The 26,148-nt window shown below is 48.8% G+C and overlaps 1 protein-coding gene across 4 annotated transcripts in view; it reads left to right on the top strand.

Moving 5' to 3' along the window:
• The window catches only part of Deaf1 (DEAF1 transcription factor), a 28,501-nt gene extending 4,191 nt beyond the window's left edge, over positions 1-24,310 (top strand). The window contains exons 3-13 of one of the 4 annotated variants that reach the window (XM_038324160.2): positions 546-675; positions 924-1,070; positions 1,564-1,703; positions 2,523-2,588; positions 6,874-7,000; positions 7,363-7,491; positions 8,173-8,301; positions 12,094-12,204; positions 13,074-13,321; positions 18,671-18,757; positions 23,853-24,310. In XM_038324160.2, coding sequence (XP_038180088.1) covers positions 546-675; positions 924-1,070; positions 1,564-1,703; positions 2,523-2,588; positions 6,874-7,000; positions 7,363-7,491; positions 8,173-8,301; positions 12,094-12,204; positions 13,074-13,321; positions 18,671-18,757; positions 23,853-23,957 — 1,419 coding nt within the window. In that variant the 3' untranslated portion in view covers positions 23,958-24,310. Of the gene's footprint in view, positions 1-545; positions 676-923; positions 1,071-1,563; positions 1,704-2,522; positions 2,589-6,873; positions 7,001-7,362; positions 7,492-8,172; positions 8,302-12,093; positions 12,205-13,073; positions 13,322-18,667; positions 18,758-23,852 lie in introns of all 4 variants that reach the window. The other 3 variants (XM_038324153.2, XM_038324175.2, XM_038324168.2) reach the window with 3 other exon arrangements.
• Positions 24,311-26,148: the final 1,838 nt, after the last annotated feature.

Below are 26,148 nucleotides of genomic sequence, written 5' to 3'. Positions count from 1 at the left end.
CTCAGGCTGCTCTCGGCCCCTAATAGAGCTACCTCTCAGTGCCTGGCTTTGCGTGCATTCTGTTGAGATCTATGGACTCACGAGGAGTCCCTGTCTCCGACCTCTCTGCCCTGTCTCCGAGGCTTACAGTCCATTAGTTCTTTGATTGCGCTCACTCATGAAGGCATTAGCATCCAGGATGCTTTCAGGAGCACCTGTGTCCATCAGCAGACTTTCTGTGGTCGGTCACACCATCCTGCTTTCTCTGAAGCCTTCAGAAACTGGGCACAGTCTTCTTAGACAAGGTAGACGTGCTCAGTGTCCAGAAGGAACCTGTGTATGTGATCACTTCAGCTTTGACAGGTGTGTGGACACTCAGGAGCCGTTGTCTTTTCTCGGCTCTTTCCTGTGTGCCTTGGGGATGTCTGTGGAAGGCTGTGTGAGCTGAGGTGAACATCCTCTCTTGCTGATTAGTAGTGAGAGTCTTGCAGTAGGGCCACATTCCACTGGGTCAAGTCATGTGCCTCTGGCTATCCTAGAGCTGACAAGAGTGTCTTTCCTTCTAGTCTGGTAGGACAGCCCTGCAGATCGGGGACAGCCTGAACACTGAGAAAGCCACACTAATAGTTGTACACACAGATGGGAGCATTGTGGAGACCACGGGGCTGAAGGGCCCAGCAGCACCTCTTACCCCAGGTACCTGCAGCACCTGACCCTGGGCCTCCCCTCCCCTCCTCCGCAGTGGTAAATTTTAAGACAAAATAGATGTTTATAGAAAAGGCAAAATTTTCCAGGCAGAGAAGGAATGCCACCCACAGTTGAAGGGGTGGCACTGCCCCTCAGGGCTATCCTTCTGTACCTGTGAGTGGCTTTGTGGTTGGGGGTGGACCATCCTGGGCTGTTCTGTCGCTCTGCTCTAATCCTCTGAGCCTCTCTTTGCCCAGGTCCTCAGTCTCCTCCTACCCCACTGGCACCTGGCCAGGAGAAAGGTGGCACCAAGTACAACTGGGACCCTTCGGTGTATGACAGTGAGCTGCCCGTGCGCTGTCGTAACATCAGCGGCACCCTGTACAAGAGCAGGCTTGGCTCAGGTGAGGCGGCACTTGGCTCCTGCCGTTCCATGTTGGGGCTTTGTTCTTCTGTGTGACCCTCTTGGTAAACTGAGGCCAAGGAAACCTGGCGTATGTTAATGTGTTAGAAGAAATGGGTATGCGGGTGACTTTCAGCCCTGGTCTCCTGAGCCTAGGCCATGGAGGGCACAAGGCAGGGACAGACCTAAGGACAAGTTCAGGGTCACAGTTGTCCCTTAATAGGAGAAGCAGCAGAAGAGCGGCAGAGCTTAGCCGTCTTCCCCAGTTGTCTCAGACAAGTCAGGTGACAGAGGGCTCCTGAGGGGGCCCAGTGCTGCTTATAGTAACCACGCACAGTCGATTTGCTATGACTTGCCAGGCAGCTTATTGGGTGACCATAGGGTAAGTGAGCTTAGAGGCCAGGAGGGCATAGAAAAAGAAAGAAAGAAAAAAAAAAGGCATAAGCCAGCAACAGGCCTTGATGATGTCTAAAGACCAGCCCCCTTCATTCCAGGTGGGCGGGGCCGATGTATCAAGCAGGGGGAAAACTGGTACAGCCCAACTGAGTTTGAAGCCATGGCAGGAAGGGCGAGCAGCAAGGACTGGAAGAGAAGCATCCGCTATGCAGGCAGACCCCTGCAGTGCCTCATCCAGGTATGTGCTGGGACCAGCCGGCCTCAGGATGAGCAGTAGGAAGTGCCCAGGACATGGTACCAGACGGGATCTGATGACGTGTACTCACAGTGTAATCAGAGCAGTTCACCTGCCCTTCTGATGTTATTGGGTGTGTGCTGGGTGTGTGCTGGGTGTGTGCTGGCGCTGACTCAGGGAACTGCTGTGGGGAGCAGATGGGGCCACAGTAGGCACAGAAAAGGGCAGCATCAGACTCATGAGAATGAAGGTAGAGGAAGTCAGACTGACAGCACCCGGCCACATCTGCCTTCCTTTTGCCCCATTTTCCTCACAAGGACGAAAATGGGTTTTTTTCTTCAGTTTTATTATTTTATGTGTATGAGTGGTGTTTTGCCTGCATGTGTGTGTGTGTCCCACATAAATGGTACCTGTGATGTCAGATCCCCTGGGACTGGAATTACAGACAGCTGTGAACTGCCATTGGGTGCTTGGTCTTCTACAAGAGCAATTAAGAGCTCTTAACCACTACACCCACTCTTCAGGCTAAGGAAAAAGGCTTCATTCCTGCTCCAAGTCAGCACCTGGCTGTGGCTCTCGGTGTCTGTGGAGTCTCATTACTAGGAAGAGAGAATAAAGCCTACTGACAGTGGGGGTTGTGTAGACAAGGAGTTTCCACAAGTGACTGTGTTTTATGCTCAGATTTTTTTTGTCTTGGTGGTGGGGGTACAGTCTAGCATTGAACAACTCCTGGTGGTGGCAGACTCCCTGATTTCTGTATTCCTATCTATATACTCCCATATTTATACGTCTATAATATCTCTAGCACGTTCTCTGTTTCAGGATGGTATTCTGAACCCCCACGCTGCCTCCTGTACCTGTGCTGCCTGTTGTGATGACATGACTCTAGTAAGTCACGAGGTGTTGTGTGTCTCCTGTGGAAGCGCTGTCCCTCCGTTTCCCAGGTTCTTTTCTCTCTGACGGCTGCTGCTTTCGCTGGGTACAAGATAGCTGTAGGGACACCGAAATGGGAGATCTTTTAACGTCCTTGCCACCAGGAAACAAAACTTCCTGCCTTACCATGGATTGATCTTTTAATGTCCTTGAAATGGCTCCTTATTCTAAATTCTTTTTTTATTTTTTGGTTTTTTTGAGACAAGGTTTCTCTGTGTATCTTTGGCTGTCCCAGAACTCACTCTGTAGACCAGGCTAACCTTGAGCTCACAGAGATCAGCCTGCCTTTGCTTCCTGAATGCAGGGATTAAAGGTGTACTCCAGCCCGGCATAAATTCTTAACTGATTCAAAAGTGAAATGCTAACAGGAACGTACTATTTTTCTTTCCTCTTCCCTTAATAATACAAAATGCTTTTAAATGTCTTAAACATAATGTAGAAGCTGCCTAACTAGGATTTTCTTGCTTTAGTTTCATTACTAGTCCGGTAAATTACCAGGTGACAGAAGTGAAAATCTAGACTAGGCACGGTGGCATATGACTGGAACACCAACACTCAGGAGACAGAGTTGGGTGAATTGCTACAGTTGGACCCAGCCTGGGTTACATAACAAGTTCCAGGCCAACCAAGACTACTTAATGAGATCCTCCCCAAAAAAGTTAGTGGTGGCGCACGCCTTTAATCCCAGCACTCGGGAGGCAGAGGCAGGCGGATCTCTGTGAGTTCGAGACCAGCCTGGTCTACAAGAGCTAGCTCCAGGACAGGCTCCAAAGCCACAGGGAAACCCTGTCTCGAAAAGCCAAAAAAAAAAAAAGTTAGAGAAAGAATTTTTTTTTTAATATTTCTTTATTTTATTTGTATGTATATGAGCAGAAGAGGGCTTTGGATCCTGTTGCACTGGAACTGTAGATGGTTGTGAGCCACCATGTGGGTGCTGGAATCAAACAGAAGTCTTCTGCAAAGGCAGCAAGTGCTGTAAACCTCTGAACCATTCGCCCACCTCCTAAGAGAGAATATTTTTAGAATATTCTTTTGACAGGCCTGTCTTGAAAACAAAAAAAAAAAAAAAAATTCTTTGACAGTTAGCTACATTTATACAATGTGTCTTGATCTTATACACCTAAGGCAGGCCTGTAGAGTCACACTGCAGCATGAGGGGTTAGTCTTTCAAGAGCTCCAGGACACAAATCCGAAATCGCCAAGGCCACCATGGGCTTGTGAGAGCTCTGTGTGCTATGGTAATCATCAGCACAGTGTGTCAGCAGGACCTGGAACCTCTAGGGAAGTGACCAGAGTCCAGCTGCTGCCACAAGCTTCCAACATGTGGTACCAAACCATTGGCTATTCCTGGGCAAGGAATGAGCTTTGACCCAAACTCCACTGTGGATAAAAGTGAAGTCAGACTGTAACAAAGGTGTAAACATGAGAGCAAAAGCTGTGACTTTTTAGAAGGAAGCTCGTGGACTATCCTTGTGACATGGGGCTGGACCCAGAGTTTCTAAGGTATGGAACCCAACTGCAGTCTTTAAATACCACTCAGCAGGCTGGACTCTGTCAGAGTTTAGGCTTTGGCTGTTACCAGGGCAGTGGTTCTCAACCTGTGGTCACAGCCCCTTTTGAGGGGTGTTAGTACTTTCACCGGGATCACATACCAGGTATCCTACATATCAAATTATGACTCATAACACTGTTATAAGAAAGTTATAGTCATGAAGTAGCAGTGAAATAATTTTTTTAAGATTTATTTATTTGCTATGAATACAGTGTTCTGCCTGCACACTGGGAGAGGGCACTAGATCTCATTACAGATGGTTGTAAACCACCATGTGGTTACTGGGAATTGAACTCAGGACCTCTGGAAGAGCAGCCAGTTCATGAGGAACTGTGTTAGAGGGTCGCAGCCTTAGGAAGGTTGAGGACCACTGCACTAGGGGCTGTGAGATGCTCCCTAGTCTGTCCCCCAGAGTGAGTGGCGAAACTGGAAGACAACTACTTGGCATCTCTGGAGATTGTCTCTGGTGATCCCGGAGGTCAGTAAACACCTAGACGAGCACCAAGTGCAGAGCAAAGAACAACTGCAAGAGGCAGCGCCAGGTATCCTCCAGCTCAGGATGGAAAAGGCTCCTCTCGAGATTGGTCCTCCTCCTGCAGCTCCCTATGCAGGGACAGATTACGTCATTGTAGGGTTAGGCTATAGCCTTGCTCACCTAACCGCTGTGGGTTACAGTGACTTCCCAACCAGTGCTAGGGTGAAACCCCTTACCTCAGCCCCTCTGTATCAGTCTGGTATCTTTAGCTGAGCTAGTTTCTAGGGCTAGTTTCCAAATTGTGATGGATCCTGCCTTAACCCCTGTTCACAGAGCAGGGCTGCTATTCTGATGGGGTGAGCTGTGACTCCTCTAAAGAACTGACTGTTTTAGAGACTATAGGGATATCCAAGACCAAGAATATTCTGGGAACAGTGGGAAAACTAGTAGCTACATCAGAGCAGATGCTGCCTTGCCTCAGCCAGAGAGAATCAAGAAAATCGGCAGCCAAGAGAAGATTAAGATTAGGAGCAGGCTGCAGAGGTTTGCCTTCGAAGAGCCGTAGATTAACCTGCTCAGATAACAGACGGCAGTTTACATTCCAGGGGTCTGCCAGGGACTCTGGAGCCCCACTGTAGCTCCACCAGTAGGCACCAGCTTAGCAGAGAAGCCAACAGACCCAGCCAGAGGTCTACTTTATCTGAGGCAACTGCACACTCAGGCTGAGCTCTCAGAGACCACTACATCCCACAGGAGACACTTCAGCCAGACAACATGGTCTCCCACAAACAGGAGAGCAAAAAGGCCAGGGATGGTGGGTGTCAGTACCCTTTGCTGCCACAGTGTGTCGCCTGGAAGGTCTGGTTCTCAATTAAACAAAGACATGGAGATGAGCAAGAGACAGACCACACAGCACAACAGCAAACAGCAGCTGGAGCCAGGAGAGGTGCAGGTGCAGAAGCCAGAGAGCCACACAAAGAAGGAGGGAAGGGCTGGGCTGTAGCTCAGTTGGTAGAGCATTCGCCCCACACTCACAAAGGCACAGTATAAATTACACACAGCCGGGTGATGGTGGCGCATGCCTTTAATCCCAGACTCAGGAGGCAGAGGCAGGCGGATCTCTGTGAGTTCGAGGCCAGCCTGGTCTATTAAAGCAAGTTCCAGGGCAGCCAGTACTGTTTCACAGAGAAATCTTGTCTCGAAAAACCAGTAACATAAATCACACACACCTGTGATGACAACAGTCACCAGGTGGAGGCATGTATTGGGTAATTTTTGTTAACCTAGAAGAGTGAATCTCATTTGAGGAATTACCTTGGCCAGATTGTCATGTGGGCATGTCTGTAGGAAATTTTCTAGGGTAATGTTTGATGTGGAAGGGATCATGGATCAAACTCAGATTTTCAGTCTTGGTAGGTTTGGTGGTAAGTTCTGTCATCCACTGCTGAGCTTCTCGTTTATTTTTATTTTAGTTTTGGTTTTCTTGAGTCAGGGCTTCTCTGTGTAGTATTGCCTATCATGGAACTCTCTGTAGATCTTGTTGTTGTAGGCTGGCCTTGATCTCATAAGAGATCCGCCTGCCTCTGCCTCCCAAATGCTGGGATTAAGACGTGCCACCACTGCCCAGCATTTATTTATTTATTCATTCATTTATTTATTTTCGGGGCATGGTCTCACTATGAGGCTCTGGGTGTCATGGAACTCACTAAATAGGTAAGACTGGCCTTGAACTCTCAGATCTACCTGCCTCTGCCTCCTGAGTGCTGGGATTAATGGCATGTGCCACAACTCCTGGCCCTGAGCTTTTTGTTTTGGTCATAAGGTCTCACACTGTAACCCAGGCTGGACTTGAACTCATGGCCGTCACCTTGCCTCTGCCTCTTGGTTGCTGAGATTATAGGCCTGTACTGTGCCAATCGTGCAGTGCTTCTCTGATGTGTCTGCAGATGGCTCTGAGTGAGGATTTTTATTTCAGGCTGTGGTTTCCCTTGTTCTCCTTTGCTTGGTCCCACTTCCTTTCTTCTAAGAATCCGAAGTTCCAGATGTTGAGGTTGTGTTCTTCTTCTTCTGAAAACATCTCTGCCATTTTGAGGGCTCCGGAGGGCTTCTACTCTCTGCAGTGCTAATAGACTTGCTGGTCTGCTAAGGCGTGGGGAGCAGGCACTGTCACCCTCAGTACTGTTGCCCTTGGTCAGCTTTACTTTTCTCCCTAGAGTGGCCCAGTCAGGCTCTTCGTCCCTTACAAAAGACGCAAGAAAGAGAATGAGCTGCCCACAACTCCAGTTAAGAAGGATTCCCCCAAGAACATCACGCTGCTCCCCGCCACGGCAGCCACCACCTGTGAGTGCCAGCACAGCAGAGCAGTGCTTTGCTGAGATGTGGTCCTGCTTTCCTGCCTTAGCCCAGTGGAGGGGTTCCTGTCTCTGAGACAGTCTGACTCAACTGCCAAGTATTTTAAAGTTTATTTATGCTCAGACCCAGCAGTGTGGATAGAGGCCTGAGTCCTGCCCTGCCTGGCTCTGTCCCCTAGGTGCCAAGGCCATGGGCTTCCTGATGTCATACCATGTGTGGGGTATGTCACCGTGTCTCCTTTGGCCAGCTCCTGGGACCTCTCTGAGGCCTGCATCTTTGCAAAGAGCAGTGTATGCTTTGGGCCCAGTGCCTGGCCGGGCCATGAGTAAAATGCCTTTTGCTTTTTCCAGTCACTGTGACACCCTCAGGACAGATCACTACCTCTGGAGCACTAACCTTTGACCGAGCGTCCACTGTAGAGGCCACTGCTGTCATCTCTGAGAGCCCAGCCCAAGGTGATGTCTTTGCAGGAGCCACAGGTAAGTTGTCTTAGTATCTGCCGATATGTCCCCAAAACCTCTGTCGCCTGACTCCTCAGCTGGGCCCTCCAGCAGGGCTAGATCTTGGTGGGAGCCTGGTGGGTTCTGGAGAAATAATAGCACTGGGATCAGCACATAGAGATACATAGCATTTATTGATGTTGCTTTGAGCTGATGCCAGCCACTAGAAACAATGTGTAGCGTTTTTGTTTTGTTTTGTTTTGATTTTTGAGACAGGATTTCTTTGTAGTTACTGGTGCCTGTCCTGGAACTTGCTCTTGTAGACCAGGCTGGCCTTGAACTCACAGAGATCCGCCTGCCTCTGCCTCCCAAGTTCTGGGATTAAAGGTGTGCGCCACCACCGCCAGGCTACAATGTGTAGTTTTAAATATTCTAAGAGTCATGTTAGCAAAGTACATGATAGTATCTTTTGTGATAAATTTTATTTCAATAACCACCCAAATCCCAATGTATCAATTCAAACTGCTCACTCTGTCGCCTCCCGCGGCCAGTACCTCCCGGGGCCAGTATCTCTGTGCTGAGTATGTAGCTGTAGGCACGTGGAACTGAATCTGTTGTGCCAATAACAAGGTGCTGAGGCTGTCTACCTCTCTCTCAGGAACTAAATCTGCTGTGCCAATAGCAAGGTGCTGAGGCTGTCTACCTCTCTCTCACTAACAGTGCAAGAGGCAGGTGTGCAGCCCCCCTGCAGGGTTGGCCACCCTGAACCCCACTACCCTGGCTATCAGGACAGCTGCCAGATTGCGCCGTTTCCAGAAGCTGCATTGCCAACATCACATCCCAAAATTGGTGAGTATAAAAGAATCCATGTGTATGCAAGCTGTTGTCCTCAGAATTGTGGTTTTGCTTGATTGGGGGGGGGCTTAATTTTTACTCTTTGTAGTGCTGTGGTTGGAACCCAGGGTCTCACACATGCTAGGCAAGTGCTCTACCTCTGACCCATGCTCCAGCCTTAGAATTGCTTCATGGGGCTTGTGCTGGTGTGCTTGTTTTTTCTCTTGAAGTGCTTGCTGGGTTAGGTCTGGCAAGGTCCAGGTGTTTTTTTTTTTTTTTTTTTAAATATTTACTTATTTATTATGTATACAATATTCTCTCTGCATGTATGCCTGCAGGTCAGAAGAGGGCACCAGACCTCATTACAGATGGTTGTGAGCCACCATGTGGTTGCTGGGAATTGAACTCAGGACCTTTGGAAGAGCAGGCAGTGCTCTTAACCGCTGAGCCATCTCTCCAGCCCCGGTCCAGGTGTTTTTAAAGAAAGTTTTTTGGGCCCAACTGTGCTGTTCAGTTACGTGTAAGGCTTTTGTTTGTAGCAGGCTACTTCCGTAGAGACCAAAATGACCTAATGCTGCTAATGTCATGCTGGAGGGAGGGACCACTTGTTCTTCCCGCAGCCCGGCTAGCTTACACCTGAAATAATCACACAGAAACTGTATTAATTAAATCACTGCTTGGCCCATTAGCTCTAGCTTCTTATTGGCTAACTCTTACATCTTAATTTAATCCATCTCCATTAATCTGTGCATCCCCACGAGGTCGTGGCCTACCAGCAAAGTTTCAGCGGCAGCGGCTCCATGACATCTCTCTGTCACTCTGCCTTCTTCCTCCCAGAAATCCGTTTAGTTTTCCCCGCCTAGTTCTGTTCCCTTACAGCTCTGCTATACGCCAAAGCAGTTCCTTTATTAACCAATGAAAACAACACATAGACAGAAGGGCCTCCTACACCAGTGTCAGGTCCACCCCAGCAGAAGTATGTGAGCAGACCATCTCCTTGCCTTGACAGACCGTGGAACTGGACCAAGAAGTGTGTGGTGTGAGAGACTGTCTTAGTTAGGGCTTCTATTGCTGTGAAGAGACTCCATGACCACGACAACTCTTACAAGGGAAACCTTTTTTTTTTTTTTTTTTTTTTGTGAGATAGGCTTTCTGTGTGTAGCTTTGAAGCCTATCCTCTAACTCTCTCTGTAGACCAGGCTGTCCTCGAACTCACAGAGATCGGCCTGCCTCTGCCTTCCGAGTGCTGGGAGTAAAGGTGTGCACCACCACTGCTGGCTACAAGGGAAACATTTCATTGGGGCGGCTTGCTTAGAGTTCAGAGGTTTCGTCCATTATTGTCATGGTGGAGAGCATGGCAGCGTGAAGGCAGCATGATGCCGGAGCTGGGAGTCCTCACATCTTGATCCAAAGGAAATAGGAAGTGAGCCATCTCCCTGGGCATGGCTTAAGCATATATGAGACCTCAAAGCCTGCCACCACAGTGACACACTTCCTCCAACAAGACCATACCCACTCCAGCAAAGCCACACCACCTAATAGTGCCTCTTCCTTTGGGGCCATTTTCTTTCAAACCATCACAGAGACTGCGTCCCTGTGTCCCTGTAGCTGAGAGCAGAAATGACCCTCTCTGTGTGGGCAGTTTGACCTTGGGTTTTCACTTAGCAGCCTGTTTTGGGTAAATTTCTGTGTCAGTATACTTTTGAAAAGTACATACGGTGGATAAAGTACTACCTGAACTTCCTCCTGCTGCTGAGCATTTGTTTTTATATTTGTCATGCTCTCCAGCATGAGAACCAAACTAAAATTCCTTCCCCTCTCCTTTGTTTCATTTTCTCCTCCCACCCCCCCAAAGACAGGGTTTCTCTGTGTAGCCCTGGCTGTCCTGGCACTAGTAGGCCCTGACATTGAACTCACGGGTGTACATCTGCCTCTGCCTCCTGAGTGCTTGGAGTAAAGGATTACGCTACCAGGCATGTACCTGGCTCACATTATCTTCCCTTTAGTCTCTCTGAACTAGACTCATGCTGACTCCACGTCTTCCAGCGGTTTCAGCCTCCTCCCTGTCTCGCTGCACGCTGGACCCTGTCCTGCCCTGGGTGGACTGTGTCCTTTACTGCTTGCTCCATCTTTGACTCAGCTTGTAGGAGACGACTGATATTTTATAACATTAAAATAATTTTTTTGGCTGGGTGGTAGTGGCACATGCCTTTAATCCTGGCACCTGGGGGGGGGGGGCAGAGCCAGGCAGATTTCTATGAGTTCGAGGTTAGTCTGATCCACAGAGCAAGTTCCAGGACAGCCAAGGCTATACAGGAAAACCCTGTCTTGAAAAACAAAACAAAACAAAACAACAAAAATCTGAGAATGACATCAAATATTCAAAAAGAAGTTATAAATGCAAAACTTTATCCCCTAAATATTTGAGTAGTTGCAGGCTTCACCCAACATGCTTCAGTGTTTTGTTTCCTACACACACACACACACACACACAGAGAGAGAGGGGGGAGAGAGAGAGAGAGAGAGGAGAGAGAGAGAGAGAGAGAGAGAGAGAGAGAGAGAGAGAGGATGGTATGGCTAGGCTGTCGTGGCCCATAACTTTAGTCCCATCCCCCTGTCTTGAGAAACCAAAAAGAAAAAAAAAAAGATTATATAAAACTCAAGAATTAAGTAAGCATTTACTAGCCACCCATGAGCCAGTGACTGGTGGTCCCCAGTGACTTGCTTCCTGAACGTTGTCCCTTCGACACTTGGCCTTTTACCTACCGTGTTGGGGGTTAACAGCAGCAGTCATGTAGAATACTGCAATGTTGACTTTTGTGGCATGCCTTGTTGTGGCTTTGTCAGTGATGATGCAGACCTGGGATGGGGCTGCTTTTCTTCTGAGCCCTGTCCTCTTGCTGAGGTTAACCGTGACACCTGATTGAGGGTAGGGAACCTCCTGGGAGGTTCCTGAGTCCACAAAGGTCTATAGTGCCTCATCACACTTTACACTAACTTGAACATCGGGCTTCCTGGTTTAATCTGTGGGTCATGATTGCTGCTTTTCTGATTTCTGCTCATATGCCCAGACTTGGAGCCCTGTAGGAGGCAGCAGGAGCCCCATAGGTGGCCTCTGTAGACCTGCCCCTTATTGAAGGTACTTTCTTACTCTCGGCCTTAATCGGACACTTGAGAGTTTTCTTTTCAGTTCTCTTTCTTTCTTTCTTTCTTTCTTTCTTTCTTTCTTTCTTTCTTTCTTTCTTTCTGTCTTTCTCTCTTGCTCTCTCTTTCTCTCTTTTTTTTTTTCTCCCCCCCCCCCCCCCGTGTGTGTTTATTTGGGAGCTGTCCTTTTTTGTTGTTGTTGTTTTGAGATGGGGTCTGGATAGCTCTGACTGGCATGGTCTAGAACTTGCTGGCTTTGAACTCACAGAAATCCACCTGCCTCTTCTGAGTGCTAGAGTCAAAGGCTGCACCACCATACCTGTCATGTGTGTTTTCGCACATATGTGTATGGAAGTGTGGACACATGATTCCTTGGTGCACATGGTATGTGTACATGGAGCTCAGAAACCAGCCTCGGGTGTCAGTCCTCACCTTCTACCTTATTCGACACAAGGTCTCTTGTTTCTCCACCGCCAGTGCCAGGCTACCTTGTATTCCGGAATGGAATCTCCCACCTTAAGCTCACATCTCCCCATAGGCATCTAGCTTTTCCAGAGTTCCTGGGATTTGAACTCAGGTCTTTGTGCTTGTGTGCAAGGGCCTTACTCAACGAGCAATCTTACCAGCCGTCATCCCAAGTTATGCCTTCCCCTCACCTTTCAGAAGCCGGTGGTGATGTGGGATTCCCCTCTGCATGCTGTGGGCCTAAGTCACAGTGGCCTGAAATTGTTGATTGCTGGCTTTGTGGTGACTGTGTGCCTTATCCAGTTCACGGTGAGCATTGGGAAGAGGCTTTGTGCAGTAGATACAACATCCCACAGAAGCCCTGCCATGTTGGTGGGTGTTCATGGCTGTTAGGATGTGTCCACTCCAATCTACTCAGCTACACACACACACACACACACACACACACACATATCTATAGTAGACCTTCCTGCAGGGGGAGTTCAGTGTCTACTGAGTATAAAGTCACAGTGTGTTCTGGTCCCTTCTGTCTGTGTTGGTGACTTTCTTCTCCAGTCATGAGAACCATGCTCCCGCTGTTCTTAATAACCCCTGTATTGACTACAGGCCTTGAGAGGCTTTCCAGGTGAGCCTTGGTTTTCCCGTGTGTGGTTCAGGTTGAGTCTCCATTCCCTGGCCTTGGTGTGCTTGTCCTATGGCTGGTTCCTTCCATGTTTCATGGCTACCCCGTCTCTGGGTATCCTGCTTGTCACTCACCTCTTGTCTGAGCTTCTACTCTAGGTCTCATGGTGGAAGTGCTCAGCCCTTGGGGAAAGCTTTTTTTTTTTTTTTTAAATATTTATTTATTATGTATACAATATTCTGTCTGTGTGTATGTCTGCAGGTCAGAAGAGGGCACCAGACCTCATCTCAGATGGTTGTGAGCCACCATGTGGTTGCTGGGAATTGAACTCAGGACCTTTGGAAGAACAGGCAATGCTCTTACCCACTGAGCCATCTCTCCAGCCCCTGGGGAAAGCTTTTGACTGACAACAGACGTGTGGGAATGTGAACAAGAAGTAGGGATGGACCTTTTCACCCTTTTCCTTCCCCAGCTCACCACCAGTGTGTCTCCTCACACCTGAGTGTGTCGGGCTTGGGAGTCACTAACCTTTGGTTTGTCCCCTTCCACATTCTAGTCCTGACGTCCCTGCCTGCCTTGGCTGTGCCACCCTCCACCCCCACCAAAGCTGTCTCTCCCACCGTGGTCAGCGGGCTGGAGATGTCAGAACAGCGGAGCTGGCTGTACCTGGAAGAGATGGTCAACTCCTTGCTCAGCACAGCCCAGCAGCTGAAGACACTGTTTGAACAAGCCAAGCAGGCGAGCTCATGCAGGGAGGCTGCTGTGACGCAGGCAAGAATGCAGGTTGATGCAGAGCGAAAAGAGGTGAGCTCAGACCTGTTGCTGTATCCATCATCCTCCCCGGTCCAGGGATAGCATGGTTCCTCTGCTGCCCCGCGATGCTCACTGCCCCACTGTCCCGAGAAGGGAGATCTGGAAAATAACGCAAACGAAGATGGCAGACACTGTCAAAACATTTGGGGTAAGATTGGCGTATTCAGCAGGGAAGACATTTTTATATATACCAACCATTATTTTTGAATGCATGGTATTCATATATGTTTCTACGTTCAGGCTGTCTTTATGTAGTAAGACATGTCTCATTTTAACTTTGGTGTGGCTCTGATGCCTGAGCACAGTTTCCATCTGCTGTTGCAATGCCCTGCCTCCTGTCAGCCATGGAGGGTGGCGTGACCTTGTGCCCACCATGTTTTCTGTAGCTTCCTTGAGCACACGGGCCCGATACATCCTTAGCATCAGTTTCTCAAAATCAAATGACTGTTAACATTTTCTGTGGGCCTTGGACTTTTGTTTTAATCGGGGCAAAATTCAGCCCCAGTAGAGTGCCTATATCCTAGTACAGGGTCCACGAGCTTTGGCAAACATCACTCTGAGGACGGCCACCACAGTGGCTCCCAGTGCCAACCTTCCTACCCTTATACCCGTCCCAATTTCCATTGTCAGAGGTCAGTACCGACCTGTGGAACTCCACACCAGTGCAGAGGCCGAGCTGTGTGCCCCCCTTCCTTTCTTTGCTTCTTTTATTCAACAGAGCACTTGTGGGTTTCGAGGCTTTTATTCCAGCAGCAACTGTGGAAAAGATTTTACTTTCCCCATTCAGAGACCTGCTGAAAACCAGTGGATGGCTTGATGTAGGCCAGCTTTCGAGCTCAATCTACATCACCTAGAAACATGTGTAATTCTCAAATAACCGAGGATTTTCTGTATTTCTTATGGCAGTAGGCTGTATTCCAGTGTGGCTCTGGAGAATGTTCTCTGAGATTTTAGCAGTGTTTGTTTTAATGTGGATTTTGAATAGGTTTTGTTTTTGAGACAAAGTCTGTCTGTATAGCCCGGGCTAGCCTGGAACTCACAGAGCTACACCTGCTTCTTGCCTCCTGAGTGCTGAGTGCACCACCACATCCACCTTGGTATTTTGAGACAGGGTTTCATGTAGCCTAGGCTAGCCTTGAACTTGTTATGTAAATGAGGCTGGCCTCAAACTTGGGATCCTTCTCCCTCTAACCCCTAAGTACTGGGACTGTAGGCATTAAACAACATGCCTGGTTTGTTTTTGTTTGTTTTGCTTTTTCTAGACAGGGTTTTTTTTGTGTAGCCCTGGCTGTCCTGGAACTTGCTCTGTAGACCAGGCTGGCCTCGAACTCACAGAGAGAACTGCCTGCCTCTGCCTCGCAAGTGCTAGAATCAAAGGTGTGCTGCACTCCTCCACGTAGCTGTTTGTTTTTTTGAGTCAGGATCTTCCTGTTTCACCCAGTCTAGCCATCTCATGATCCTCCTGCCTCAGTTTCCTCAGTGCTGGTTTTCAGGACTGTGCTGCAGTGTTCCTGTCTTGGTGAGTGCTGCTCTGTACTTGATGGCTAACCACTGGGTTAGCAGTTTCAGTATTCTGCCACGTTATTAGGCCACAATAATTTGGCACTATTTAAATCTTTAGGCTTTCTTTCAGCCTGAAGAGTCCCCTGGGTACTGCATACATATGCATACACATATGGTGAGCATATATACATGAATTTTTTTGTTCGTTCGTTCGTTTGTTTTTCAAGATAGGATTTCTCTGTGAACAACCTTAGCTGTCCTGGAGCTAGCTCTTTTTGATTTTTCGAGACAGGGTTTCTCTGTGGCTTTGGAGCCTGTCCTGGAACTAGCTCTTGTAGACCAGGCTGGCCTCGAACTCACAGAGATCCACCTGCCTCTGCCTCCCAAGTGCTGGGATTAAAGGCGTGCGCCACCACCGCCCGGCCTGGAGCTAGCTCTTGTAGACCAAGCTGGCCTCCAACTCAAAGAGATCCACCTGCCTCTGCCTCCTGAGTGCTGGGATTAAAGGCGTGCACCACCACTGCCTGCTACATACATGAGATTAAAACACTCATACACATAGGATTTTAAAAATATATTAACAAAAAAAACCCATTAGCCATCATTTGGCACAGGTGGCTGGGCTTGTGTGGAACCTAGGGACAGAGGAACAGACCTTGACTGCTGGTTCATGGCCAGAGTCACATGATTGGTGGGAGCAAACCACATGGAAGTAAAGAGCCCCCTCACCACCTGCTCCTGGTCCAGCCCAGCATACTTGATGACAGCTTTGATAAATGTACTGGCCCCAGCAGCTGGTCTCTGAGTTTTTGTGAAGTGCCGGGTTCTAAACTAGAACTCAAATCCTTTGAGGACTGGCCTTGTTAGCAACTCAGTAGGCATGGACTCAAAATCCCCTCCCGCTGTACAAAGTGGGAGGGGAGAGACTCATGATCAACAACTCAGATGGCTTCCTTTTTAACTGTAGAAAGTGCGACTTTTCTTGAAATTGGCTGAAACACTAACACCTAAACACAGCAACTGGTATCAGAGTGACCTTGCGTTCCCTGAGCCCCTACTCTGAAAACACAGTCCCATGTCATCAGTCCTCCCTCCCCCCCCCTCTCCCCCCCCCCCCCCTCCCTCTCTCTCTCTCTCTCTCTCTCTCTCTCTCTCTCTCTCTCTTTCTTTCTTTCTTTCTTTCTTTCTTTCTTTCTTTCTTTCTTTCTTTCTCTTTATGTTTTATGATGCAGGATATCTCTGCATAGCTTTGGAGCCTGTCCTGGAACTCACTCTGTAGACCAGGCTGATCTTGAACTCACAGAGGCCTGCCTCTGCCGCCAGAGTGCTAGGATTTAAGGTGTGCACCACCACCACCACCACTGCCCTGCTTCATCCAAGTTTTATTTGCAAGTAGTCCTGTTTGATCCCAGGGCAGGAAGTGGAAGTTCAGAAGGCAAACAGTGCCTGTGTTTGAGTGGAAAGACCATGCTGGGACCCTTTCCACTTGCCACCGGTGTGTGGGCTAGGACAAGCTGAGAAGCCTGCCGAGGGGCTCTCGGGAGAGACTGCAGTGCTAACACAGAGTTAACCTTAGGAGAATTCTAAGGCTGCCAGCTTTTACATTTTATTTGGAGTTTTAGAAGAGAACAAATTTAGCTTAGCTGAAGCAAGTCATCACAGGATTTTGTGTATGTGTGTGTCTAATCAGATCTGCAGAGACTAAACAGGGCAGAAAAGCTCATGTCCTTGCCTGTCAAGGGCACTGTGTCCAGCAGAAGCCGAGCTGGCTGAGTAGCCGCAGGGTCTTATATCGACCACTGCTTCCAAGAGCCTTTGCCCATGTGCTGTGCAATTCAGAGGTACAAGTGCAGGGGTGGCCCCAGTGAAGGCCCCTCTGCTCAGACTGATGAGGAGGGGCTCAGACCCAGTGCAGGAGCGTGTGCAGCTCCCAAGTTCAAGTTAGACTTAAAGTCATTTGCTGAGCCAATATGGCAAATACATTATAGAGATTATTCCTTGAGTGATTCAGGGTTAGTGAGTATTTTATAGGTAGTCTTTTCATCTTATTATAAGTTTGGATTTTTTTCTGAGAAATGGCTCAGTTACCTGTGATGTGTAATTTTTGTATAATTTAGAATTGAGGATGCCTAGAGTAATGGGTAGCGTAGCTGCTTGTTGTTCATATTCTTGCCACATTGTAAGTTGACCCTGAAGCTGGCCTGGGTGCCGTGCAATGGGCAGTTCATGTCTTCTGAGACACAGGGCTTAGGTACCCATTCCTTCTGAGGCAGAGGCCAAGGACTCTCTGCCTGTTGGCAGTTGTCATCCATGTGCTGGGGCCACAGCGCCCTAGAGACAGCCTCATATCTGAGCCTGCTCTTTGGACACAGGCCACGGAGGCAGTCCTATGGCTTCTTCACTGAAGATCACTGTGGTGATTGTCTACTGAGGCCCATTCATAGAAAGCCACTCGCTGGTTCCGAGGCTTCCATAGCTTTCTAGGACGCTCAGAAGGGGCTTCTTCAGGTCACCCTTGCAACACAAATGGGTGTCTCTGCACCTCTGCTGGCATGGTGGGAGGTTGTTTCTGAAAAAACAGACTGATCTTGGGGTCATCTTCCATCTTTTCAGAAAAGCTGCAGAGTTAGTACAGAGGATCCCTGTGACCACCGCAGGCTGTCCTCCATGAGCGCGTCAATCATAGCCCCTTCTGCCTCCGAACACGGCTGCCAGCTCCACAGTCATTGTCGCAGATGCTACCCCAGCACAAGGAGGGGAGGGCTGTCCTCCCCAGCTGCAGCTGCGTAGGCCTGTTCTCTTGTTCTCTGAAGAGTCTGGCAGGTCATCTGCTGCAGTGTTCGGGCAGGAAGAACACATTCTGTCTTACCACATCCCTGTATTCAGTGGCGATCCTTTTAGCCTAGGCTGGGGTGTCTGCCATTGTCTGCTCTGCTCCTTCTGCAGACTAGGTCACTGCTCAAGTTCCATTGGGGCTCTCCTGGGCGGGAATCATGAGTAACCAAAGACTCTTCCAACCGGTTTATCTCCCACACTACTGAAATGTCTGGCCACATATTTCTAGCAGGCTGAACATGCTGATGTCTTGCGATTTCTGGTTGTAGCCAGTGCTGCCTTCTTAGCTTCCACGCGTCTGGACCCCCTCCCCTCCCCAATGGTGCCTTCCCTGACTCTGGTCTTCCAACTCTACACGGCTATGGACTTTTTTGAAGTATTTATTCATTCAGAGTAGAGGCACAGTCTCAAGACTCGGTTCAGTGCTAGAGAGGCTTAGGGAGCTGACTCAGTGCCCAGGACAGCTAAGGCTATACTGAGAAACCCTGTCTCGAGAAACCAAACAAAAAAAGGAAAGAAAAGAAATACACGAAACGTTGGGCGATTAGTGTTGTTTCAGTGACGTGACCCTGAACAGCAGTATGGGGGAAGGGAGCCTCGGTCAGACCCAAACTCCATACCAGAGTTGATACACTCGAGAGGGCCCAGAGACCCTGGTGTGCCCAGTGCTTGCTCCGCTGCCTGTTTGCAGGCTGGGTCCTCAGGCTCTCAGGAAGTGTGCCCGAGGGTTGAGAACTTCCCCAAATCGGGTTTCTATATCCTCACCGCTGAAAGGGAATCTCCTTGCAGTTAGACACTGATACATGGTCTGATACCTGGACTCTGATGTTCTGATGCTTGGCACAGGGCAAACTCAGACAAAGGGAGAGGCCAGCTCCATACAGCTGAGTGACGTGGGGTGGACATGGTCCAGAGGGCGTGCCTGGTGTCTCTTAGTCATGGGCGTGCCATGGAGGCTAGCACCCGCCATGACGTGATACTTGTTTGTCCTTCTTGCAGCAGTCCTGTGTCAACTGTGGCCGGGAGGCCATGAGTGAGTGTACCGGCTGCCACAAGGTGAACTACTGCTCCACATTCTGCCAGCGCAAGGTAGTGTGCCTGCCCGCATGCCTGCATTGCCTTAGCCTTTCCTGGCTGGAGTCCTGTGAGGCCTGGACAGGTGGACTCACTCCAAGTCCCTAAGGGCAAGAGTGCTGGCTTCAGGGTTGTCGTCTGTTTATGTTTTGTGTTGGGCTGCATCCATAGTTACCATAGTTACCATAGGGCACTAGCAACCTGGGGACTGTCAGTTGACTGCTTAGAACGTCATGCGCCTGGCACTTCTTACCAGGACCACTTTGAGACAGTAACGTCATCATGTTTATTTTTCCCAAAGTCATCAGCCCCTAGTTATCCCAGGAAGTGCCATGAAGCATGTGGTACCCTGGCTGGTTGTGGCCACAATTCTGACCTCGTCACTCTCCACGTGGTGAATTCTGTTCTTTGTGCCCTGCTGACTTAGGGGCTTATTTTTTTGCCTAGTGCAAGTTTTGAAGATGTAGGAATCTTAAGTTCTACCATGGAGCAAACGGGTTTTGTCCGTGATACTCAGCAGTGCCAGCCAAGTAGAGGCCGGACATGTTAGAGTGGACCTGGACCTGCTGGAAGATTGAGCCTGTGCTGTCCATCCAGCTGTCCGTCCTGCTGTCCATCCTGCACAGCCGCGGCAGTGTTCATGATCTTCACAAACTTCTCTAAAGAATGTCCATGCTTCAGAAGACAGTGTATGCTCAGTTTCACTCGCTGGGGCTGCTGTGAAATAGGGTGAGAGGCTGGCACCCAGTCTGGGCATCCTCTGACCTAGGGCTCAGAATGACAGGATGCTGGGGCCCTGTTTCCTAGCCTGGAACATAAACAGAAGGAGCCACCTTGTTCTCAGGGATGAGGAGAGTGTCCTCAGTCACCTGGAGTTCGTAGCCCCAGTTCTGGGGATACTGAGTAGCCTTGGGCCCTTGGGTGTGAATACAGAAGCAGATCTGTCAGACATGTGCAGTAGCCACTGCGGGTTCAAGCTATGTCTGCTGACAGAACCTCCCATAAGGACCCACAGCCTGGTGCTTTGCTGAAACCTGGCAGGCTAAGAAAAGTGTGGATTTGGGAAGATAGCCATGAAGGGCAGCTTATGAAGTGGACATGTGTCCCTACCCCGAGGTCCATAGGTGACTCAGAACCTCACATAGCACAAGAAAAGTCTGTCACCTTGGTGGACTCCTGGCAGTCCTGTGTGGCCCTGGTGAGTGCACAGGAGCCATTGCCTCTAGGGTTTGAAGGGAAGGTGTGGCCCGTGTCCCCTGGTCCTCTCTGTGACTCCACTTGTCTCCAGGGTACCAGAGATTTGGGGAGCAAAGTTGGAAGTTCGTCTTCTGAACTCCCCTTAAAAAACTTTTGCACTGAGAAAAGTTCAGCCAAGTTATTCCACTGGTACTTGGGATGCTGGGACATGAGCCAGGAGCACCGGGAGAGAGAGCATAGTGCACAGGTAACGAAGGAACCTCACTGCCTGCAGCTCCCTGAAGTGCTGGCGCAGGTTCAACAGTGTCACAATGCAGGCTTCTGTCCTCGCTTCTGTTCTGGGAGCTTCGATTCTAGGAACAGTCTGGGCGAGAGACTCCAATTCTTGGAGCTACCAGCTAAGTCGGTCTTTTTTGTCTTTTTGTCTTTCTTTCTTTTTTTTTTGAGACATGGTTTCTCTGTGAAACAGTTCTTCCGGCTGTCTTGAAACTCGCTTCAGAGACCAGACTGCCCTCAAACCCACAGAGATCCCCCTGCCTCTGACTTCAGCCCTCTTTTGATGTCCTCATTAAAGACAAATACTCCAGCTTTCTGTTTTGTTTTTGGTGGGACAGCATTTCTTTGTGTGTTCCTGCAGAAATCTACCTGCCTCTGCCTCGCAAATGCTGGAATAAAGGCGTGTGCAGCGTCTTCATTTGAACTGATATATATATATATATATATATATATATATATGAATGCAGGGGACTGGAGAGATGGCTCAGTGGTTAAGAGTACTTCTGTTCTTGCAGAAGACCTGGGTTCAATTTCTAGCACCCACATGATGGCTCACAACCATCTTAACTCTAGTACCAGGGATCTGACACCCTTTTCTGTCCTTCATGAAAACCAGGCATATATGCAGGCAAAACACTCATACACATAAAATAAGAATGATAAATAAATGTTAAAAAAGTGAATGTCAAATCAGGCGGTGGTGGCGCATGCTTTTTATCCCAGCACTCGAGAGGTAGAGGCAGGCGGATCTCTGTGAGTTCAAGGCCAGCCTGATCTGCAGAACAAGTTCCAGGATAGGCTCAAAAAGCTACAGAGAAACCCTGTCTCAAAACAAACAAAAGACCCCTGAATGTCACTATCCTTACTTCTCATGTTGGCCTTAAAGGGAGCACTAGCAGGGAACTGAAGAAAGAAGCCGGAGCCACTCTGGACAGTGGTAACTTGTGAAGAGGGTCACTTCCTCACCCGCGTCAGCTGAAGAGGGGGCTATTGTTGGCTTTCTTTTTGGCTAGGTAACAATCATAGCCTGTTTTGCTTTTAACTTGCACAGTGTTTATTTCTTTCAAATCCCCTGTGAGCTATGTGCCAGGGTATCTTTCGCTGGTTCCGATTTATGTGCCATAAAATTTACATGGTCTATACAGTCAATGAAGTAAATTCTAGAGAAGTACGGTAACCCAGTGCATTTGGAAACATCCCTTGAAAGAATCCCTCCCCCAACCCTACTGCCCTCATCTTCCCTCAAGCCCTGGTGGGGATAACCAACTTTTTATATGCACATTTTCTTGTTCTAGACATTTCATAGTGAAGGACTCACCCAGTACATAGCCTAACACAGCTAGCTCCTTGGCTCACCCAGTACATAGCCTAACGCAGCTAGCTCCTTGGCTCACTATTTGCTGTTTTTTTTGTGGTACTGGGGGTTGAAGTCAGGCCTTATGCATGCCAAGTGCTCTACCAGTGAGCTATTCCCAGTCTTTTGTTGTTTTAAATTACATTTATTAATTTAATATCCCTATGGGGGACACACATGCCACGGCACACATAGGACAGCCTGAAGGAGTTAGTTCTCCCCTTCCATATGTAGATACTGGAGAGTGAATTCAAGCCACCAGGCTGGATAGCCAGTGACCTTTTCTACTAAGTCACCTCAAAGTGCCCCCGCCCCCAGTTTTTGTTTTGTCTTTCGGTTTTTCAAGACAGGGTTTCTTTGTGTAGCCCTGGCTGTCCTGGAACTCGTTCTGTAGACCAGGCTGGCCTCAAACTCACAGAGATCCACCTGCCTCTACCTCCCAAGTGCAGGGATTAAAGGTGTGCGCCACCACGCCAGGCTGTTCTTTTCTTGTTTGATAGAGTTTCCTGTGTATCCCAGGCTGGCCTTTAACTAGTGACCCTTCTGGCCCCAGCATCCACAGTGCTGAGCTCAGAGGCTTTCACCATCATCCCAGGCTAACAGCTTCACTTTGGAAAAGCAGTGTACTCTTTAACCATGTAGGCATCTTTCTAACCCCAAGATTTATTTGCTTTTATTTTATGTGTATGAGAGTTTATGTACATACCCCACGTGTGTAGTGTCCTTGGAGGCAAGAAGAGGGTGCCAGATTCCCTGGAATAGGAGTTACAAGCAATTGTGAGCCACCATGTGGGTGCTGGGAATTAAATCCAGGTCCTCTGCAAGAGCAGCAAGTGCTCTTAATCACTAAACCATTTTTTTGAGTGCGAAGACTGATTTTCAATTCTGGCTTTCTTTTCTTTTTCTTTCTTTCTTTTATTTTTTTCTATTTTTATTTGTTTGTTTGTTTGTTTGTTTGTTTGTTTAGAGGCAGGGTTTCTTTGTGTTGCCTTGACTGTCCTGTAACTCTATAGACTAGGCTAACCTCGAACTCACAGAGATCCATCAAGTGTCTTCCAAATGTTGGTATTAAAGGCGTGAGCCACCACTGCCAGGCCAATTCTGGCTTTTCAAACAATGAAGTTTAGATAGAATACTTAGCATTTGTTAGTTTGTTTTTTGTTGTTTTTTTATTCAGAATTTGAGGTTTCAAGAATCAGCCTTTGCTAGGCAGTGGTGGTGCACGCCGTTAGTCCCAGTATTTGGGAGGCAGAGGCAGGCAGATCTCTATGAGTTCAAGGCCAGCCTGGTCTACAAAGCTCGTTCCAGGATAGCCAGAGTTGTTACACAGAGAAACCATGCCTCAAAAACCAAAAAAAGGAAAAAAAAATCAGTTTTGGATATTTGCAATTTTGCTAAAAGGCCTGGATGGAAGCTTGCATCTTCTTGTTTAGGGTGGACACTGGGGTGTGCCTTGGGCTTCCTCACCCTTGAATGACCCATTTGTTCACTTCACAGAAGAAAGCATCTGGAATTCCCTGGGGACCTGGCCAGGGTCCACAGCTCCAAGGCACCATGCCAGTTCATACTAGTTAAGGGGGACAGAGTCTAGCTGTATAGGTGGCTGCCAGGGTCTGGTGGTTGTCTGGGCCTGGTGCACACAGTTTGCTGACCCACTGCTACAACTATGTGGATTTTATTACTTGGGGCAATTTTTTATTATGAGCGTAAGGCAGGCCTTTCCTGAGGTGACCCCTTTCCTTCAGGATGTACTCTGCTGGGCCTTCCCCCCTCCTCGTGCGTGTATACAGGTGTCACCCTCACAGTTACACCAATGTGGGTGGCTATATCACAGTCAAATTTATTTGTTTGTTTATATTGTTAGTCTAGGCTGGTCTCAAACTCTGTCCATTCTCATGTTGCAGCCTCCTGTGTGCTGGGATCACAGGCGTGAACCACTGTGTCCAACTTTTCATTTAAATTCTAGCAGCACCAGGGTGTGGTGGCCCACACCTTTAATCCCAGCACTCGGGAAGGTCCATGTGAGTTTGAGACTAGCCTGCTCTACATAGTGAGTTCCAGGATAGCCAGAGCCTCGTAATTCTAACAACAAACACCTGGACACATGAACTTACTGCAGTCTTGTTATGCGCATGTCTTTTGTTGTCTGAACGATGCCTCACTCTTGACAGCTCAGAGCCCCTCACGGTGAAGTCCAGGGCCCATCCACAGGTGATGTGGTGCTCTGGACCACAGTGGGTCCCTGTGGTTCTTCCTGCTAACATGGGATTTCTTTCCTTTCAGGACTGGAAAGACCATCAGCACGTCTGTGGCCAGTCAACATCTGTCACTGTCCAGGCTGATGAAGTCCATGTTGAAGAAAGTGTAATAGAAAAAGTTGCTGTTTGAGCCAGGCCGCTCCCTGCTCTGCTCTGAGGCCATCACAGGCCAAGGCCCTCTCATGACTATGGGGGCTGCTGAGAAGTGGGGCCATGGGAAACTTGCCGGACAAGTTATTAACAAACAGACTGTGCCCTTGGAATGAACTCCTGCCAGAGACCAAGGAATGCTGGTGACTTTCAGAATGGGGCACTCCGCCACAGCCCAGGGCCCTTGACCTATCACGGTGCTCTTTCATCCCTGGATCATGAGTGTCCCGTTCCCCTTGGGGGTGCCCTATGCCACTTGTACATATCTGTCATATCTGTTAATAAGGTTGTAAATAAAGCTCCCATCCCCCACCTGGATGGCGCTGTTACAAAGCTCACTTTGTATTCAGATGGCCAGAGGGTTTCTGCTGTGTTCTGTGTGTCCTGCTGTGGGGATATGGACCTGCCCCCGTCCTCTCATTGGTCTACCTTCATGGCCAAGGAGTTTTCAATCTTTCTTTCTCTAGTGGAAGTGGCTTCAGGAGAACCCGAGACTGCTTAGCAGGGTTTGGCTTCTTAGCCTCTCAGCTCTGCTTGTGTCCAGGCAATGCCATGAGCAGCTGAAGGACACTCATGAATGTCCAGGGGCATCCTGTTGGGTGCACACTGAAATGTTTGTCTGGCCTGTGGCCAGGGCTTCTGCATGCGAAGTCCTGGTTGTCTTTGTTTTTCTTCACTCTCCCTTCTCATCACCCAGGTCCATCCCAGAAGCAGGGACCTCTGGGGGAGACTCATACTTAGGTACTGGACTTGGCTGATCATAGGATGAGACCTGATGTTCCTGCTGACAAGGAACACTGCCAGAGGAGCTTATTCTGGATGTTTCTAAATTTTCGGAAATGCCCTTTAGAGTTAAGACTCCGACTCATAACAGTCAGGGTCCTGAGGCTCCCCTGCACTGTGTAGGGAATGTGCAGACTCAGCCAGGACCTAGGGGAGTTTAGGGTGAACTTACAGACTTACCAATTCTTTTTTCTTTCTTTCTTTTTTTTTTTTTTTTTTTTTTTTTTTTGGTTTTTTTGAGACAGGGTTTCCCTGTGTAGCCCTGGCTGTCCTGGAACTTGCCCTGTAGACCAGGCTGGCCTTGAACTCACAGAGATCTGCCTGCCTCTCAGACTTACCAATTCTTACATACACCTACTTCTAAAACAGTTCCTGCCTGATACACACCAGCTTTACACCTTGGTATGTGTAAAAAGATCATCCCGCTACCCTGCACTGGGCCACAAATGGTTCCTCCTATCAGAAGGTCCTGCACCTTGCAGATCCCTGAGGTCCCTCAACGTGAACCACAGGGATAGTTGAAGGAGGGGCACATATGTAAGGCAGGTGATTCTAGTTCTATGGGGTCCCTGCCCTTCTCCCCAAGGCTGATCAGTGAGCCAGGCACCTGGAGGCTCCAGGCCTGAGGCCCTTCCCACTGAATATGGTCTTCATGACCACCCTGTTTATTTCTGCTGGAATCAAGCCTTCGAGTAGGGGCCTCACCATTCTTCCCAGAAGTGCTTTCTGGTGACTGAGTAGCTCTCAGCTCCAACCAGTCACCCAGGCCATGTGGAGCAGGCTGAAGCTACACAGCATAGCTCAGTTTGCACACTGACAGCAGGAAAAGAGCCAAGTACTTGGCAAAGTCATCTGCATCCAGGAGCTCCTAGGTCAGTCACTGCTAACCACAGGACAGCCTGCAGGGGGCATTCAGGGTGTCTACCCCCAAGAAGTGGCACTGTGTGAAAGCCCTCAGAACACCAAGATGGATGACCGTCCAAGAGCAGTGGCTGTCACATGCAACTTGGAATCGATTCAATTTTTTCTTTCCCTTTCCTCTAAGGAAGAAACCCAAAGGGTCTCAGGGCATGGCACTTAGGGCTCAGTTCCCCAAGCTGTGTCAAGCCTCCCGTGACTTCTGCCCCACTCACGAGTTTCAGCCGTACATTTGGATCTGCAGATTTTTTCCGTGGGAGTCAGCAAAGACCAGGCACACTTGGTGTCCTAGAGCCTCCAGGGGAAAAATTATTTTCTTTTTGGTTTGTTTGTTTCTTTGTTTTTTCAAGACAGGGCTCCTCTGTCCAGAGGTAAAATTTAAGGACGTCCCAATTCCACTAACATTAGACGATTTGGGGGCAGATATGAACCCATGACTCCATTAACACCTAGCAGCATGCTAGCCCGGG

This window comes from Arvicola amphibius, chromosome 1, assembly GCF_903992535.2.
Source record: "Arvicola amphibius chromosome 1, mArvAmp1.2, whole genome shotgun sequence".
NCBI classification, from domain to species: domain Eukaryota; kingdom Metazoa; phylum Chordata; class Mammalia; order Rodentia; family Cricetidae; genus Arvicola; species Arvicola amphibius.
This window is presented reverse-complemented; position numbering and strand designations above follow the sequence as displayed.